At 34.6% G+C, this 17,848-nt stretch overlaps 1 protein-coding gene across 12 annotated transcripts in view; it reads right to left on the bottom strand.

Annotated features, from left to right (window-relative positions):
- The window catches only part of CD2AP (CD2 associated protein), a 192,871-nt gene that overhangs the window by 68,339 nt on the left and 106,684 nt on the right, over positions 1-17,848 (bottom strand). For 9 of the 12 annotated variants that reach the window (XM_007484042.3, XM_007484043.3, XM_056818372.1 and 6 more), the window contains exons 7-9: positions 16,387-16,474; positions 16,010-16,104; positions 2,694-2,798 (exon numbers count right to left, since the gene is read on the bottom strand). In XM_007484042.3, coding sequence (XP_007484104.1) covers positions 2,694-2,798; positions 16,010-16,104; positions 16,387-16,474 — 288 coding nt within the window. The remainder of the gene's footprint in view (positions 1-2,693; positions 2,799-16,009; positions 16,105-16,386; positions 16,475-17,848) is intronic. The other 3 variants (XM_056818371.1, XM_007484044.3, XM_056818369.1) reach the window with 1 other exon arrangement.

Genomic DNA, 17,848 nt, shown 5'->3' with positions numbered 1-17,848 from the left:
CTGAAGAACTAAAACAAAAACTGGCTAAATAGAAAAACAGGTACAAATGCTCAATTAAGAAAATAATTTCTTAAATATTAAAATCATGTGAATAGAAGCTAATGTTTCCACAATACATCTTCAACCAATGAAAGACAGATTTCTATTTCTGGGAACTAAGAAAAAAAATTAAGGAATGTTCCAAGCTTGGCCAAACCCATTCTCCAAACATTCACAAAAGGAAAAAAAAAACCCTTCAAAGCTAAGGGAAGCAGGAGGAAATGATCTCTCAGTGGTGAGAAGGGAGAGTAACCTATTCATGTGCAACTCTGGGGAACCAGAAAAATGGAGATCAATTCATTGATTGAATACATCACAGGAAAAGATACCCGTCAGGCCAGTCTACCAAAAGATGCCCAGGAAAAGTACAGGCAGCAGAGTGGGAACCAGCTCAGAAAAATATACTGGTTGAACCAATCCAACCCACATGGCCCTAAGAAGTTACTGGCCAGTCCACTAAAAGCAGCTATGGAAAAAGCAGGACCAGCATATACCAAACACATCCTAGGAAAAGATATTGGTAGATCAGAGACCAACCCACCTCACAAGACAGCAGAATATGGTGGCAAGGAGAACAAAATCCAACTTTTCAAAACATCTGCAAGGGGGCAGCTGGGTAGCTCAGTGGATTGAGAGCCAGGCCTAGAGATGGGAGGTCCTCAGTTCAAATCTGGTTTCAGACACTTCGCAGCTGTGTGACCTTGGGCAAGTTACTTAACCCCCATTGCCTAGCCCATACCACTCTTCTGCCTTAGAACCAATACTTAGCACCAGTTTTTTTTTTTTTAAACCACCACCAGCAACAACAACAAAAAAGTCTGCAAGCTTTTGCCACAGCAATGCAGTCGGATGCCCCCTACCAATTGCACACTGTGCGACCCAAAGGCAGACAGACCTACCACAAGCACAATTACAGTCTACACTGCAAGCTCAAAAGGGTACACCCTATAAACCAAGAGCAACCTAAACATATAGACAAAATAATGGGGGGGGGGGGGGGGAGGACTGAAAAGATGAGCAAAACAGAAAGAAAGAACCTGACGCTGGAGAGTAATTTTAGTGACAAGAATACAAACTCAGAAGAGGACAATGCCAAAAAGAAAACACATGAAGCATCCAGGGCAAATATGAAAGGGTATCAGGCCCCAAAAGAACCTCTGGAAGAACTTTATGAGAATTAATAGAAAGAATCAAGAGTTTGGAAAATATTCAATGGAAAAAAATTCCCTAAAAACTAGAATGAGTCAAATGGAAGAGACAGTTAAAAAACCCACTGAAGTTCAAGATAAAAATAACCCTCTGAAATCAGAATTTGGCAAATGGAAACTAATAGCTCCATAAGAAAACAAGAAACAATAAAACAAAATCGAAAGAAATCTGAAATATCTCCCCTGAAAAACAACTAACCTAAAAAAACAGATCCAGGTGAGATAATTTAAGAATCACTGGAATAATTCAAGGTCATAATTGTTTTTTAAAAGCCTTCAAATCATCATATTACAAAAAATCATTAGGGAAAACTGCTCTGGAATCTACAGAAGATGAGGAGGGAATAGAAACTGAAAGAAATCTACTGATCACCTCCTGAAAGAGACTCCACCCAAAATAAAACAAAATCCTAGACCTATTATAACAAAGTTCCAGAAATCCCAGGGCAAGGAAAAAGTAATGCAAGTCACTAGCAGGAAACAAAACAAATACTGTGAATTGACAGACAGGATTATATAGAACCTAACAAGTTTCTACATTAAAGCACTAGAAGGCACAGAACATGATATTCCAAAAGGCAAAAGATCTAGGATAACCAAGAATCACTTGCCCTAAGCAAAGCTAAGCATAATGCTCTAGGGGGAAAATAAAATTCATATTTAATGAAATAGAGGATTTCCAGGCATTCCTGACAAAAAGACCAGAGCAAAAAAGAACATTCGAGAATCAAATCCTACATTGAAGAGAAAAAGGTAAACAGAAAAGTTAAAACTTAAGGGATTCAATTAAGGTTAAACTGATCACATTCCTGCACAGGAAGATGATAATTAAGATACTTAAGATATCTATGATAGTAGAATTCTTAAAGTAGCAAAGATACTTAAAACACTTAAGAACTTCATCACTATTAGGGCAATGAGAAGATAGATAGATAGATAGATAGATAGATAGATAGATAGATAGATAGATAGATAGATAGATAGAGACAGAGACAGAGAGAGAGAGAGAGAGAGAGAGAGAGAGAGAAGGAAGTTGAATAAGATGGAGTGGTATACCAAAACAGAGGAAATTGAAGGAAAAATATTTTAAAGTGCCTGCAAGTGGATCCTGGATTCAAATCAAGGTCATTTGGTCACAAATTGAGCACCGTTTTCCAGCATAATATTCTATATGACTATAATTGTGTGCATAGATAAGTTAGGGATGTTAGCATGCAGTGTTTTTAAATGAAGAAATTTTACAAAAGATTGTGACTATCACTTTAAAATATTAATTTTGATTAATTTATAAATCTTGCAGTTTCATATCATCATTATTCAATGACAATGCAATAATATATTCTTGAAAAATCACTTGCAAAAAACCCCTGTGCTTTAACTAAAGAATTATAGTTAAGCAAAACAAGACAAAACAAAAACAAAACAAAATAAAAAAACTTTACTTACAGGAAAGTCTTTATCTTGTTCTTGTATCTGAATAGCAAAGTTGTCTGGAAACACTCCTTCTCTACCATTAAGTTCACCTTTCCACCATCCTACTTCACCAGTATCCTAAAATTGAAGTAAAGGACATTTATTACTCAGGACAATAATGACTGATTCAATTGAACTGAAAAGGTATAGGCAACTTAATAATTCAGTACTTTTATTCAATTTCATCAATTTTTTATAAAACAAGTCGACATATCACAAATTAGAATACCATCTAAAAATTCTACTATAGTTATTAGTACTTATAGAATAACTAAAGCAAAGAGTTATATATATAAACATAATATATATAAATAAATCTATCATTACCTATTTAAGAGTCAAGTGAAAAAAGTTATATTCTACAGAGAGATTGATCTATTTTCTCTCATTTCGAGTACCAAAATGTTCCCAAGACCAATGTTCAGGAACATTTTTTTTGTCATGTGGGAATTACAGATATTAATTAATAATTTCTAAAGCTGTCCTCCTCTAAAGTCCCTTCTAAGATTAAAATTCTAAAAAATTCTAAAGTAGCAAGTAAGTGGTTCAATGGAATGCCAGGGCTGACCTCAGACACCTCTAGCTGTGTGACCCTGAACACAACTGTCTTGTCCTTACTACTCTTTGCCTTGGAACTGATCTATTCTATGATAGAAAGTAAGATGTTTTTTTTTCCCCAATCGCATAAATTCTCTTTATGTACACTTCATTATCCCCATACCTAAAGCATTCCAGGCAGATGGAAGTTACATACAAAGGAATAGAAGTATTTTCAAGATTATTTAAAGGCATTTGAAAACTTTCTTTCAACATTCTTAGGTTAATGGCATGCCTGTTTACTACAAATAATCCTTTCTTTTAGATTCAATAATTCTTTAATTTTAAAGAATTATTAACTTATTTAGAAGCTTAGAAACAATTAGGAAGTAAAAAAAAGTAAATGGGAAATAAAATCACATTTAAGAATATATGAAACATGAAAAAGAATCATAATAAATTGGTAGGCAAATGGTCTTTAAAAGTCCATTAATTTTATCTTTTTAGTTTTTGAATATAGTAATAATAGCTAACATTTTATATCACTTCAAGATATAGTTTGTACAAACATTACTTGATTGAAACCTAAAAAAAAGGGGGGGGGGGAAGAGCATGAAATAATTAAAAGACATCATTTTACAGATGAGAGGAAGTGACAACTGTTATCTTGACAGATGTCATACTCATGGTTGCAAAACTTCAAGTCCAGCACTCTTTCCATTATATCTTGCATTTTTACATTTTTTTTATAGAAGATAATGAGCAAGTGGTACATTTAAAGGCACACAACCCTAAGAAATGTACAATGTTGTCTAGACCCATGATGGGAGATATATTAATATTAGAGATTTCTCATATTCTCACCCATAAAAATATGAGCAAGATGATGTAAAGCCTAGGATTTCTTACTGGACTAATAATATATTTTAAAGATTTTTATGATAGCAGGTTGTTATATGGAAAAGTTAAGGAGGAAAGTGTGTAAGTTTGTATGAGACCAGCGGGTAGATTCTGGAACTTGGAAGGAAGGGTTAGACTGGTACTGAGGCTGCTAGCTGCTCGCTCTCTCTCTCTCTCTCTGGAGATATCTAGAGGTTGTAGTTGCATTTCCTTAGTGGCTGATCCTATCCTCGTTCCAGTCCTGCTTGCTGTCTTGGTTGCTGAATTTCATCGAAGCAGAACCTGGCAATCCTGACAACCATCTGCAGTGATTGTGAGACCAGGCCTGGGTCCTTTTGGATCCAGGACCTTCCTAGGCCCTATCAGGCTTATACAGACCCTTTCCTTAAAACCAGATAAGAGGGGTTATTTTAATTTAGCCAAGATAAGGGACTGGGGATTTAGGCAGTTAGAGAGCATAAGAGTAGGAAAAATCACTGAAGAAATCTCTGTGAAGAGATATTTAGATCAGGGGGTTGTGGGGGGGAAGGGAGGGTGGTGGTGGTGGTTAGGTAGTTGACATTAGTTTAGGGTTATCCCAAACTACCATTCCACCTTTCCTTGTTTAATAAATCCAGCATCCAACCCTGCTATTGAGTGGTCTGTGCATCATCTTAGAGTCAGGCTCTGCCTATACTGGGCTCTGTTGGCCTTCCCAAACCTGTTAATCTTCTAATACTGGCCCAAACCTATCCATCTGGTCCCATCCCCTAAATCACCTTCCTAATAAGGTTAAGAGGCAACATTAGTGCTACATAAAAAATAATTCAGAAAAAAATGAAACCCTGCTTTCAATTCTGTGTGTGTATATATAGAAATATATATAACTAAGAAATACTGAGAGTTAAACAAATTTAAAATATGAAAAAATATGTCCATGATTCTTTTTTGATTTGAAACAAAATGCAAATAAATATATCGTATTATGTGGCAATGATCCAATATGTGACATTATCTACTTGCCTATAATCTTCTTTTAAAAAATTCTAAAAAGAAAATGTTTCTAACAAATTTGATGTTACTGTTCCTTCTCTCCCCCCCCCCCCCCCTTTATTCTCTGCCATGGAGTAGATCAGAGACCTTAGAGACCCAGTGCCCAAAGTGCAACCCTCACACTGCATATGATCCTTCCCATCTTAGCCCAGACAGGGGAGGGAGAAAGCACTCCCACTGGGTTGCTGGGGGACAAGTGATGGGAGAAATGTCCTCAGGTACATGTGGAGAGGAGAAGGGAGCAGCCCCCTCCAGCATGCATGCCGTAAGTTCACCAACACAGGAGCAAACCCTAAAAAAATTACATGCCCTGGCTCAATGTCAGTCATAGAACTTGAAAATATGGATGCAGAGAAAGTAATAGAGGCCTGCGCACGCACACCGTGTGAGTGTGTGTGTGTGTGTGTGTGTGTGTGTGTGTGTGTGTGTGTGTGTGTGTAAGAGTTATAAGCAAGTGAAATCTGAACTCATTATCTTTCCCCCAAACCCTACCCCACTTCTAACTTTTCTATTACCATTAAGGCTCACAATGTAGGTATTATCATCAACTCCTCATTCTTAATCAATTTGTTAATCAGATCTGTTGCCAAAGATTATCATATCAATTCTACCATCCTAATATCCCTCTTATAGCTCTCTTCCCTTCAATCCTTGAATACCATGTTTTCTTCAGTAACTCCCAGTGGCTCCCTATTACCTACATGATAAATAGAAAATTCTGTTTGACATTCAAGGGCCTTCATAACTTTTCTTTCCCTTGCCTTTTCAAATCTTATGCCTCACACACCCCAGTAATACAGGCCACCTTTGGTATTCCTTGAATAAGACTTCATTCTTCCAACACCATGCATTTTCACTTACTATCCACCAGGAGAGGAATGCTCCACATCCTCACCTCCAATTCCTGGGCTTCCTTCAATTTTGAAAAAAATGTCCCATCTTCTACTTTAAGCCTTTCTTAATTCCCCCTTAATTCTGTTTTGTTTCCTCTGTTGATTGTTTCTAATTTATTTTGCACAAAACTTGTTTGCAAAGCTTTTTGCATGTTAATTTTGCTCAATAGATTCTTAAGCTCCTTAAAGGCAAGAACAGTCTATCTTTATTTTTTTTTAGTATCCCCAGAGCTTAGCATATTGCCTTGCATGTGGCATGTGCATATCAAGTCAACAAACATTTACTAAGTTCCTACAGGTGTCAGGATCTTTGCTAAGTAAACCCCTAAGAATATATATGAAGGCAAAACAAACAAACAAACAAAAAAACAACCTTAACTCTCAAGGAGCTCAAAAGGGAAAGGAGACTATCCAAACAATTCTGTGCCGATAAGATATATACGGGATAAACTGGAGAGAATTACAAAGGAAAGTCAATAAGAGAGCAAGAAAAGATTCTTGCACAAGGTGGGTTTGTAGTTAGGACTTAAAAGTTGTTTGAATTTTTAAAAGTCAATGGCATCTGACTGTATTGGAATACTAGGTGCAGTAAGAAATGACATGGTCAAATTTTTAAAAACATGGAAAGACCTACACAAAATTATGAAAGCAGAATGAGCAGAACAAAGTGAACATTATATTCAGCAACAAAAATATTGTTTGAAGAGTAATTTGTATATTTCCACCACCACAGGAAGAACTGATAAACAAGCAACAAACTGAGAAACAAGTAAGACCAGTTATATTTATAGACAGACATACAGAGAGTCAAATGATGCCTTCTCTAGAATGGGGTGTGTGGAGGGGAAGATGGGAGATACCTGGGAACTTTAATGAAATGAGTTAATTTATTTAAAAAATACATCACTATCACTACTACACCCCCCCTCCCCAAATAAGAGTGAATACTGCTAGTAATGAAAAAGAAAAAAGAAAAACAAAGAGTGAAGTATAAAGGCAAACTGATATAATGGTATATTAGGAAAATCTTAGGAACTCAGCAAATATATCGAGTATAACTTTAGCAAATCTATAAGCTACAAAATAAATAAAAAATCAATAGCATTTCTATAGAAATAGTCATTTAAAAACCCCGAAGGCAATAACAGAAAGGGAAATGCCCAATTCAAAATAACTACAAAATATTTAGTAACTATCAAAATCATACAAAATACTTTTATAAATTCATTTATAAAGTACTCCTTAAAGCAATAAAAAGTAACTTAAATTGTTGGGAGAACTATTCAGTGCTCATGCTGGGAAAAAAGGGGGGGAGAAAAGAGGAGTACTTACAAACCTTAAGCTACTCATCAAAATTGTTTGATATTGGTTAGAAAACAGAGGAAGTCAACAGAACGGATTAGCCACGGGAGAAGCAGAAAAAAATAGAACTCAGTTAATTCAGTATTCCTGAAACCAGAATTCCTATTTGAAAAAGTAAAAGGTTGGGAAAATTGGAATATGGTCTTACAGAAAGCCAAGCTGAAACAAGCCAAAGAACTCCTAAGAAAAAATCCCAAGGCCTGATAGGATTCACAAGTGAATTCTATCAAACATTCAAAGAACAACTAATCCCAATATTATACAAACTATTTGACACAATAAGCAAAGAAGGGATTCAACCAAATTCCTTTTATGACACAAATACGGTACTGATTCCAAAGTCAGGTAGATCAAAAACAGAAAGAAAACTACAGACCAATCTCCTTAATGAACAAACATGCAAAAATCTTAAATAGAATACTAGCAAAAAGAGTCCAGCAAGTGATCACTAGGGGTTATTCATTATGACCAGGTGGGATTTATACTAAGAATGCAAGGATGGCTCAATATTAGGAAAACCATCCACATAATTGACCATATCAACAAGCAAACCAACAAAAATCACATGATTATCTCAATAGACACAGAAAAATCCTTTGACAAAATACAGCACTCATTCCTACTAAAAACACTAGAAAGTATTAGAAGAGATGGTCCTTTCCTAACAATAATAAACAGTATATATCTAAAACCATCAGTAAACATTATCTGCAATGGGGATAAACTAGAAGCCTTCCCAATAAGATCAGGAGTGAAACAAATATGCCCATTATCACCTTAATTATTTAACATTGTTACTAGAATCACTAGCAGTAGCAATTAGAGAACAAGAAATTTAAGGTATTAAAATAGGTAATGAGGAGACCAAGATATCACTCTTTGAAGATGATGTGATGGTCTACTTAAAGAATCCTAGAGAATCAACTAAAAAGCTAGTGGAAATAATCAACAACTTTAGCAAAGTAGCAGGATACAAAATAAACCCACAGAAATTATCAGCATTTCTATATACTTCCAACTCATCCCAGCAGCAAGAGTTAGAAAGAGAAATTCCATTTAAGATCACCCTAGACAATATGAAATACTTAGGAATCCATCTGCCAAGACAAACACAGGAACTATATGAACAAAACTACAAAACACTCTCCACACAATTACAACTAGATCCAAATAATTAGAAAAATATAAATTGCTCATGGGTAGGATGCACTAATAACATAATAAAAATGACAACCTATCCAAACTAATTAACTTATTTAGTGCCATACTCATCAAACTATCAGAAATTTTTTTTACCAAATTAGAAAAAAACAATAACAAAGTTTATTTGGAAAAACAAAAGATCAAGAATATCAAGGGAAATAAGGGAGGTGGCCTAGAAGTACCAGATCTTAAAATGTACTATAAAGCAGAGGTCATCAAAGCAATATGCTACTGGCTAAAAGACAGAAAGGGGGAGGATCAGTGGAATAGACCTGGGGGTAAGTGACCTCAGTAAGACAGTCTATGATAAACCCAAAGATCCCAGCTTTTGGGACAAAAATCCACTATTTGACAAAAGCTGCTGGGAAAATTGGAAAACAAAATGGGAGAGATTAGGTCTAGATCAACACCTCACACCCTACACCAAGATAAACTCAGAATGGGTTAATGACTTGAACATAAAGAAGGAAACGATAAGAAAATTAGGTGAACCTGTATAGACTAGTATACTTGTCAGATCTTTGGGAAAGGAAAGATTTTAAGACCAAGCAAGAGTAAAAAAAAATTATAAAGTGCAAAATAAATAATTTTGATTAAATTAAAAAGGTTTTGTACAAACAAAATCTATGCAATCAAAAGTAAAAGGGAAGCAACAAATTGGGAAACAATCTTTATAACAAAAACCTCTGACAAACGTCTAATCACTCAAATTCATAAGGAGCTAAATCAACTGTACAAAAAAATCAAGCCATTCCCCAATTGATAAATGGGCAAGGGACATGAATAGGCAATTTTCAGATAAAGAAATTAACCTATTAAAAAGAACATGAGAAAATGTTCTAAATCTCTTGTAATCAGAGAAATGCAAATCAAAGAAACTCTGAGGTATCACCTCACACCTAGCAGATTGGCTAACATGACAGCAAAGGAAAGTAATAAATGTTGGAGGGGATATGGCAAAATTGGGAAATTAATGAATTGCTGGTGGAGTTGTGAATTGATCCAACCATGTTAGAAGGCAATTTGGAACTATGCCCAAAGTCTGTCTGCCCCTTTGATCCAGCCATAGCACTGCTGGGTTTGTACCTCTGAGTTAATAAGGAAATAGACTTGTATACGACTGTTTGTAGTGGCAAAAAATTGGAAAACAAGGGGATGCCCTCTAATTGGAGATGGCTGAACAAATTGTGGTATATGTTGGTGACAGAATACTATTGTATTCAATGGAAAAATAAAGTGGAGGAAATCTATGGGAACTGGAATGACCTCCAGGAATTAATGCAGAGTGAAAGGAGCAGAACCAAGAGAACATTGTACACAGAGACTGATACACTGTGGTAAAATTGAATATAATGGACTTCTCTAGTAGTAGCAGAACTATTCAGAGGGACATATGAGGAAGAACGCTATCCACATCCAGAGGAATAACTGTGGAAAAAGAAACACAGAAGAAAAACAACTGCTTGATCACATGGGTTGACGGGGATATGACTAGGGAAGTAGCCTCTAAAAGATCACCTTAGTACAAATACTAATAATATGGAAATAGGTCTTGATCAATGACACATGTTAAAACCCAGTGGAATTGTGCATCAGATACAGGAGGGAGGAGGGGGGAGGGGAGGGAAAGAACATGAGTCTTGTAAACCATGGGAAAATATTCTAAATCATGTAATTAAATAAAATTTAAAAAGAAAATAAAGTTGAGATCAATATCTTACTATGAATTCTAATTGGATACGTGACTTTAATAATAAAGATCTTTCTCCAAAATTAATTAATTTAATTTAGGATGTTTTCCATGGTTACATGATTCATGTTTTTTTTTTCCCCCAGCCCTTACCCCTCCCCCCTGAGAGGAGTTTAACTGTAAAAACATGTATTATTGATCAAGACCTATTTTCTATATTATTAATATTTGTGATAGTGATCATTTAGAGTCTATATCCCCAATCATATCCCCATTGACCCATGTGATCAAGCAGTTGTTTTTCTTTTGTGTTTCTACTTCCATAGTTCTTTCTCTGAATGTGGTGTCCTGGATCATTGCATTGCTACTAGTAGAGAAATCCATTACATTCTATTGTGCCACAATGTGTCAGTCTCTGTGTACAACATTCTCCTGGTTCTGCTCCTTTCGTTCTGCATCAATTCTTGGAGGTCATTCCGGTTCACATGGAATTCTTCCAGTTTATTATTCCTTTGAGCACAATAGTATTCCATCACCAGTATATACCACAATTTGTTTAGCCATTCCCCAATTGGAGGGCATCCCCTCATGAAAAGTATTCTTTATTACACAGGGGATAGATGCAATTACAAAGACAAAACAGCTAACTTTAATGACGTGAAAAACTTTTGCATAAAAAATGTCCTTAGGATGAGAAAAGAGGGGGCCATATGAAGAAAAAAAATTTTTCCCTAAATTTTTCACATATGGGTTTGATATATACTTATGGGGCAGCTAGGTGGCAGAATAGATAGAACTCTGGGCCTGAAATCAGGAAGACTGTTCTTCCTGAGTTCAAATTTGGCCTCAGACTCTCACCACCTATGTGACCCTTAATCATGTTTACACCTCAGTTTCCTGATCCATCAAATGAATTAGAGAAAGAGAAGGCCAATCACTCCAGTATCTTTGCCAAGAAAACTCAAAATGAGGTCACAAAGAGTCAGGCAGAACTAAAAACAACTGAACAACATTTATACACATACACTCACACATATGACCACACACGTGCATGTACACACACATGCATGCACACACCCCACTCCTCAAAAGCTATTCCCAACTAGAAGGGTAGTCAGAGGCCATGAGCAAATTATTCTCAAGAGAATTTCAAACTATTAGCAAATATATGAAAGAAGTTTCCAAATCATTTATAAGAAACACCAATCCAAAAAAACTCTGAAGTTTCACCATAAGACTCTGAGAATTGTCAAAGATGAGGAAAAAATGAATTAATCAATAATGGGAGTTGTGGAAAGCCAAGACATGCTAATAATGCATTGTGTTGGTGGAATAGTTTATTTGTATAACCATTTGGAAAAAACATGGAATTATGATGCAAATAAGTTAACTAAAACATTTCTATCTTTTAACCCACAGATTCCACTATATGAGAAATAATTTAACCTGTATCTGTTTAAGTAGACCCATCCTAAATCACTATGTTAATTTCCAATCAGTATTATTCAGTTTGATTCCACAGTAGTGAATAATTTTCTTGTATTAAGACATTGATATATATCTATTGAGTTACAGATAATCAACTAACCCTGATTTCACAATATAATTATGAGTAATTATCTTAAGATTGGTAGTTAAATTTTCTTCTTTTTAGACTATGAAGCTTCTTAGGATGTGCCCTTTGCTTGACCACAGTTAAAGGGGTCCTCACTCTAGTTTTGACCACACAAGTTCCTTTGGCACAGCATGTCACAAGGTTATTCTTTCATGACACAAGATATCATAAATATGAATGGAAAGTCTTTGAGCTTTTTGGGGAGCCCTCTGGCCTAGCCCCTTCATCTGACTAGAAGAACTTCTTCAAATTTTTGACAAGTCTTTCACTACATGTTTCAACCGTGGGGACCTTTTGGTCACCCCTGCTCCCGTCTAATTTTAATATAGCAATGAAAATGTATTATTTTGAGATGTACTAATCCAGAAGAGACTGTGCTAATAGATTATTTGAGCTTAAGACTATAAATGTTGTGCTTTGGAACAAGTGGGTGTATCAGGGCCATAAGGAAAGTCTGGGATCCTATTTGTTGTAGGGGATGGCTTCCTTTAATAGTTATTTGCTTGGGGTTCTGCCTCACAGTCTTTATAGATGGAGAATTTGGGGGTTTATGCCCACAAAAAGAACACTGGGGGAAAAATCGCCAATTATAAGGCAGATTTATTTGTTTCTTTATGTGATCATTATTGGTGCTACTATAAAGATTACTGGGAAGCACCTCTCTGCATAATTAACACAACAAATAATGAAAAGGCTAAGAACAATAAAGTGGTACAAAGTAAAGACACCCCATTTATCTATGGTGTCTAATAAGTCATTTTCCTACAACCAAGTAAACTAAAAGGAACGATTCTACCAAGGGTCACCTAGTTTAGGTAACTGAGTTTCTTAAAGGCTAGTCATGATTTTCACTGATTGACTTAATATAGGAATGACAAAAATAGGCCGTGGCACAGGTTCCACTTTGCAAAATTGAAATAAGGTATAAAACCACATAATTTTTTTAAACTATCTGTGCTAAAGAATTTACCTCAATTTGGAGGGAGGAGATAAACTCAATTGTGACTTGGGTGAGATTCTCAATTTCAAGTGAGAGGTTTCTAGCAGCCTGCTCCAAAGCAGAAATGCCAATGTAAGGAAGGAATCAGGGACTAGAGGAACTTCATTCCCCATGCTGTTTTACAGAATTCTGGATGGTAACTACATTTCCAGAAGTTAGGATCACTTTTCTTTTTTTGATGTCTAAATTACCATGTCCCCAAATTTCTGGTACATATTCTTTCCCACTCACCCTATAGTATGATTAAAGACTGATACAAGTGAAGCCACACAGGTGATTCTATATCTTCCAAATCAGTTTGGGGGGGGAAGGGAAAAGCAAGCCTTCCTGCCACAAATGCAGAATTGTCCTGGGGCAACTTAGTCACCAAGAGGCTTCAAAAGAGGATGACAATCACTCTGTAGATAACCTTAAGTAGACCAGATCACTCTGGCTGGGAGAGTGGTAGGGTCTGTGGCCAACACATCAAAGGTTTTTTAAATTATCAAATGATGTCAAATTGCCATGGAAAACATAATTGGAGGTGGTTTTCTTATCAGAGGTAGTGATATATATACAATTGCATACAAGAAAGGGTTACCTAATAACATTAGGCAAAAATATTTATAGTTTTGTTGTGACAGCAAAAAAACTAGAGAAAAAGTTGATGTCTGCCAAATGGAATATGACTAAATAAATCACAGGACATCAATGTCTTTATTTGTGTACTGTAAAAAATAATGATGATTACAAAATACAGTGCAACATGGAAAAATTTACATAAAGTGAGGTAGTCAATTAAGCTGAACCAATAAACAATATACAAAACTATTACAATAAATGCAAAAGAACAATCTCACAATGTTCAAAATTGAATGTGGCAAAATTACAGAAGAAATGAGATGACACTCCCTTTAATCCACTACACATTTTCAGACTTACTTGTTTTAAATCTTTTCCCCTTCTCTTCCTGTAGGATAGTTTTATGAGAAAAGTATAGGAGAAGGTTATTTGGAGATATCAAAAATTTATTTTAAAATATACTGGAGAGAAGGAAATTTATACAGAATAAAGATAAAGACCAGAAGGGCAGTTGCTACTATTGTATAAGATTTAATATTCACATAAAAATTAATATAAGCATTTGAGTTTTTTATACTTCTTTGGGTTTTTGTATATTGAAATGTTTGTACTTGTTGGTATTTGTTAATAAGAGTTTATAAGAATAAGAAAAGATGTTAAAAAGGTCATTAACATGGATAGTCTGGAATAAATACAGAGGGATGGGTAAGAGAAAGTCTGTAAGCAAGACCTGCTAAGGCACTAGAGAAGATGAAAGAATATGTCAAAAGTTCATAGATGGAAACAACGAAGATCAGGAAACTTATTGAAAAAAAAAAAAACATCTAAAGGAGGCTGAACATGGATTTCAAAATGGCAATAAGAAAGGAATATACTGAAACTTTGTCTAGGCCACTCTAGTATGTTCTCAGTTTGTTTGTTTTTTTTAACCAATTACTAATCTATGTTGATTCCACATCCTTACACTTATTGAAATATAGGAAAAAAAGGAGGAAAAAAATACATTTTGTATTGGAAATATTTGCCACATATGTGGACTTTTCAGGAAAAGGCTTGGTTTCACATAAATGAGGACCTGTAAGGAGTACAAATTAATAATGTTGGGAAAATGGTTAAAAAATAAGGCAATTGCAAAGAACATAATGAAAGGCATGATCAGGAGGATAGGACTAAGGGGGGCTAAGGTTAGAATTAACAAAGGACTTCTTTGACTGTAGGAAGAAGCAGAAGTGGAATCTATGCCTAAAATATCAGAAATTATTAATTGGTAAAATAACCAAGAAGGGCAGAGTTATTTAGTATGGTGAAAGAGGTATCTAAAGTCAGAAGATACTTTGGTTCCACTCCTGGTTCTGCCATTATCTATCTTTGGAAATCTGAAACGGATTCCTAAAATGTAAAATGAGTGAAGAATGATGAAACTCCTAAGGGAAAGAACATACAACTATCAGAGTTAAGAGCAGGAAAGACTTTGGGAGAACATCTAGTATAACTCCAGGCTACTCTCTGATAAAATACAAACTCTCTAGCCTGGTATTTAAAACATTTTATATCCTAGCTCTAATCTACCTTTTTAATCTTATTTCATTGCACTCCTCTTCATATACATAATATTTCAGCCAAATTAATAAACTCATTTCAAAAAGTTGGTAATCCATTTTTCACCTACATCTTTGTGCATTCATAAAGGTAATTCTGATATCTAGAATTTACTGACTTCTCAAGTCTGTCTTTTAAAAAGTTTTTTTCTAAAGCTGGAGCAATACATATGTCATCATCTCCATGAAAACTTCCCTGTATAGATGTATTGTTTACTTCATTCAAAATTTTCCCTAAAACACAGCCTTTATCACCACTTTGCCACTCTCATATTCTATCTGGAATTATACTTCTTTCTAATAAAAGCAAACTCCTGCCAAGTACAATGTAGGGTTCCTGAGGTTAGATTTTCTTCTTCTCTCTACCATAACAATTAGTACTGAACCTCAAAAAAAGTCGGTCCTTAATAAATAACTGTTGAATGTTTTCAAGTTCCTTAACTGATATCTCATTTGTACATAAAATGTTTTGCCTAAACCCTATAAAATTGCCTAAATCCTTTTAAAAGGAAGCTAGGTGATTCAATAGATTGAGAGCCAGGCCTAGAGATGGGAGGTCCTGGACTCGAATCTAGTATCAGATAGCTCCTAGCTATGTGACCCTGAGCAAAAGTCACTTAGTTCCCATTGCCTTGTCCCTAGCCCTTACCACTCTTCTGTCTTGGAAGCAATACTTAGCACTGATTCTAAGATGAAAGGTATGAATTAAAAACAAAACAAAACAAAATTCTGTTAAGACATGATTCTAAGGTACCAGGAAAATGGGTTATAAGAACCACAAGCACTTGAAATTATAGCATATCTAAAGTAAAATAATTTTTAACTGGAGGAAAACCTATTTCATAGTGAAAACTAGGCTAGTTACACCTAAATACCTGATGTAACTGAAATGTCATACCTTATTTATCAAATGGATGATTTCCCCTTCTTTAAAAGAAAGTTCATCGTCATTAGCACCTTCGTAGGCAAATAATGTTCTACAATATTCCTTAGCTGAAAAAGAAAATTGGCAGGGAAGGGAATATCAGGCTTATGGTTCATTATATGAATTCATTCAACAAATATTTGTTGAGTGCCTGTTCTGTGAAAGACACAGCAGTAAGTGCTATGAATAAAAATATGGATAAAGATACTTCTATATTTCATTAATTACTTCATTTATATCTTAAATGCTATCCAATTATTTTAAACAAATGATGAACAAGAGCTAAAATAGTTACATTTCCATAGTTTATGGAAAATTTAAGGCTGAAAAAATGAACACATTAGCCTTACCTTTATATTTGCCTTCAATTTCTGCCTTTGCTACTTCTACACTCTGACACTGTGGTGGTCTGAATCCTAGTGTATGTGCATTTAAAGGCTAGAGAATACAAAATATATTAATGATTTAATTATAATGAAGCAAAAAAAATTAAATTGTAAAATTTTCCATTTAAAATTATTCTAAGTACCCATCTTTAAAATAATTTCTTTTTTTCCATGTGAACATTTTATAAAATAGAAAAAGCAAATAAGTAAAAGAGAAATCTCAAGAACCTTATATAAGAAGCAGTTCCAATAACTCAAAAGCATTGGTTAAAAGTAAGATATATACTGAATTATAATATAGGAATATAATAACTGTACATAGGTGACTTAAGAGCATAGCTACACTACAGTATAAAACTCACTAAAATTTTAAAATGATCTTTAATAAGTGAGATAAGTGAACTAGAAGAAATTGTACTTTAGCTGTTAGAAAAATACTTTTCATTAAGATGGCATTAGGTTATATCACTAATTCATAGTTTATTTTCCATGATTACTGATCTTTTTGCAGTAATAATTCCCAACCAATTAATCACCTCTTATATGCTGACTCTTTATATTTCTAAGAGTAAGACCAGTTGGGTATATCATGATCCATATTTTCTATTTCAGGTGTAAGTTGGAAACTTCTAACAGAAAAAGTATGGCCATGTAGAGCAAGAGCTCCATTACATGTCCAAAGAACAGTGAATAGGATGAGGGAAGGATCAGGAAAGAAAAAAGGAAATAAAGAAGCATTTATTAAGCAACTTCTATTTGACAGGTGCTATGCTAAATACTTCACAAACATTTAATTTCATCCTCTTTTCTACTATATCAATGAGAAATTAATTAGGGATTCATTGAAGGTTGGAATTAAGCCAGAACTTAAGTCTAGAAATGAAATAATATAATAGTTCCTGACCTACTCATGCTCAAACCTATTCAACACCTTATACTTGACCATACTTAGTTAGAACTCCTTAGTTAGCATTTGGCTCATTAGACTAATTTACCAGATTTACTTTGCATTCTACTCCTCTCTCAAGAACCTAATCACTCATCTGTTTATTTTCTCTCCATCAACCTAACATTTGAATTAGAAAAAGCAGAGAAAAAAACTATAAAAATTCACAACTTAAGATAAATTCAACCTACATACCTTTAATTAGGTAATGATACAAAGGATAAATACAGCTTTCTCTGTTCATTTCTAAAAGTAAAATTAGTTCTACTTCTGGAATTCATAATTTTGATGTGACTAAATAAATCCTACAAATGAATTTATTTCCAAAGGATTCAATTAAAGTATCAATCACTGTATCTAGATGCAACACTAAATTCACAACTTTAAGATAATTTTACTGGAGGTGGTCATTATTTATGTAAGTGACTGAAAAAAGGAACAAGGCTTTCCATATAATATACATAAAATGAAAAATTGTAT

This window comes from Monodelphis domestica, chromosome 2 (assembly GCF_027887165.1).
Source record: "Monodelphis domestica isolate mMonDom1 chromosome 2, mMonDom1.pri, whole genome shotgun sequence".
Lineage (NCBI taxonomy): Eukaryota > Metazoa > Chordata > Mammalia > Didelphimorphia > Didelphidae > Monodelphis > Monodelphis domestica.
This window is presented reverse-complemented; position numbering and strand designations above follow the sequence as displayed.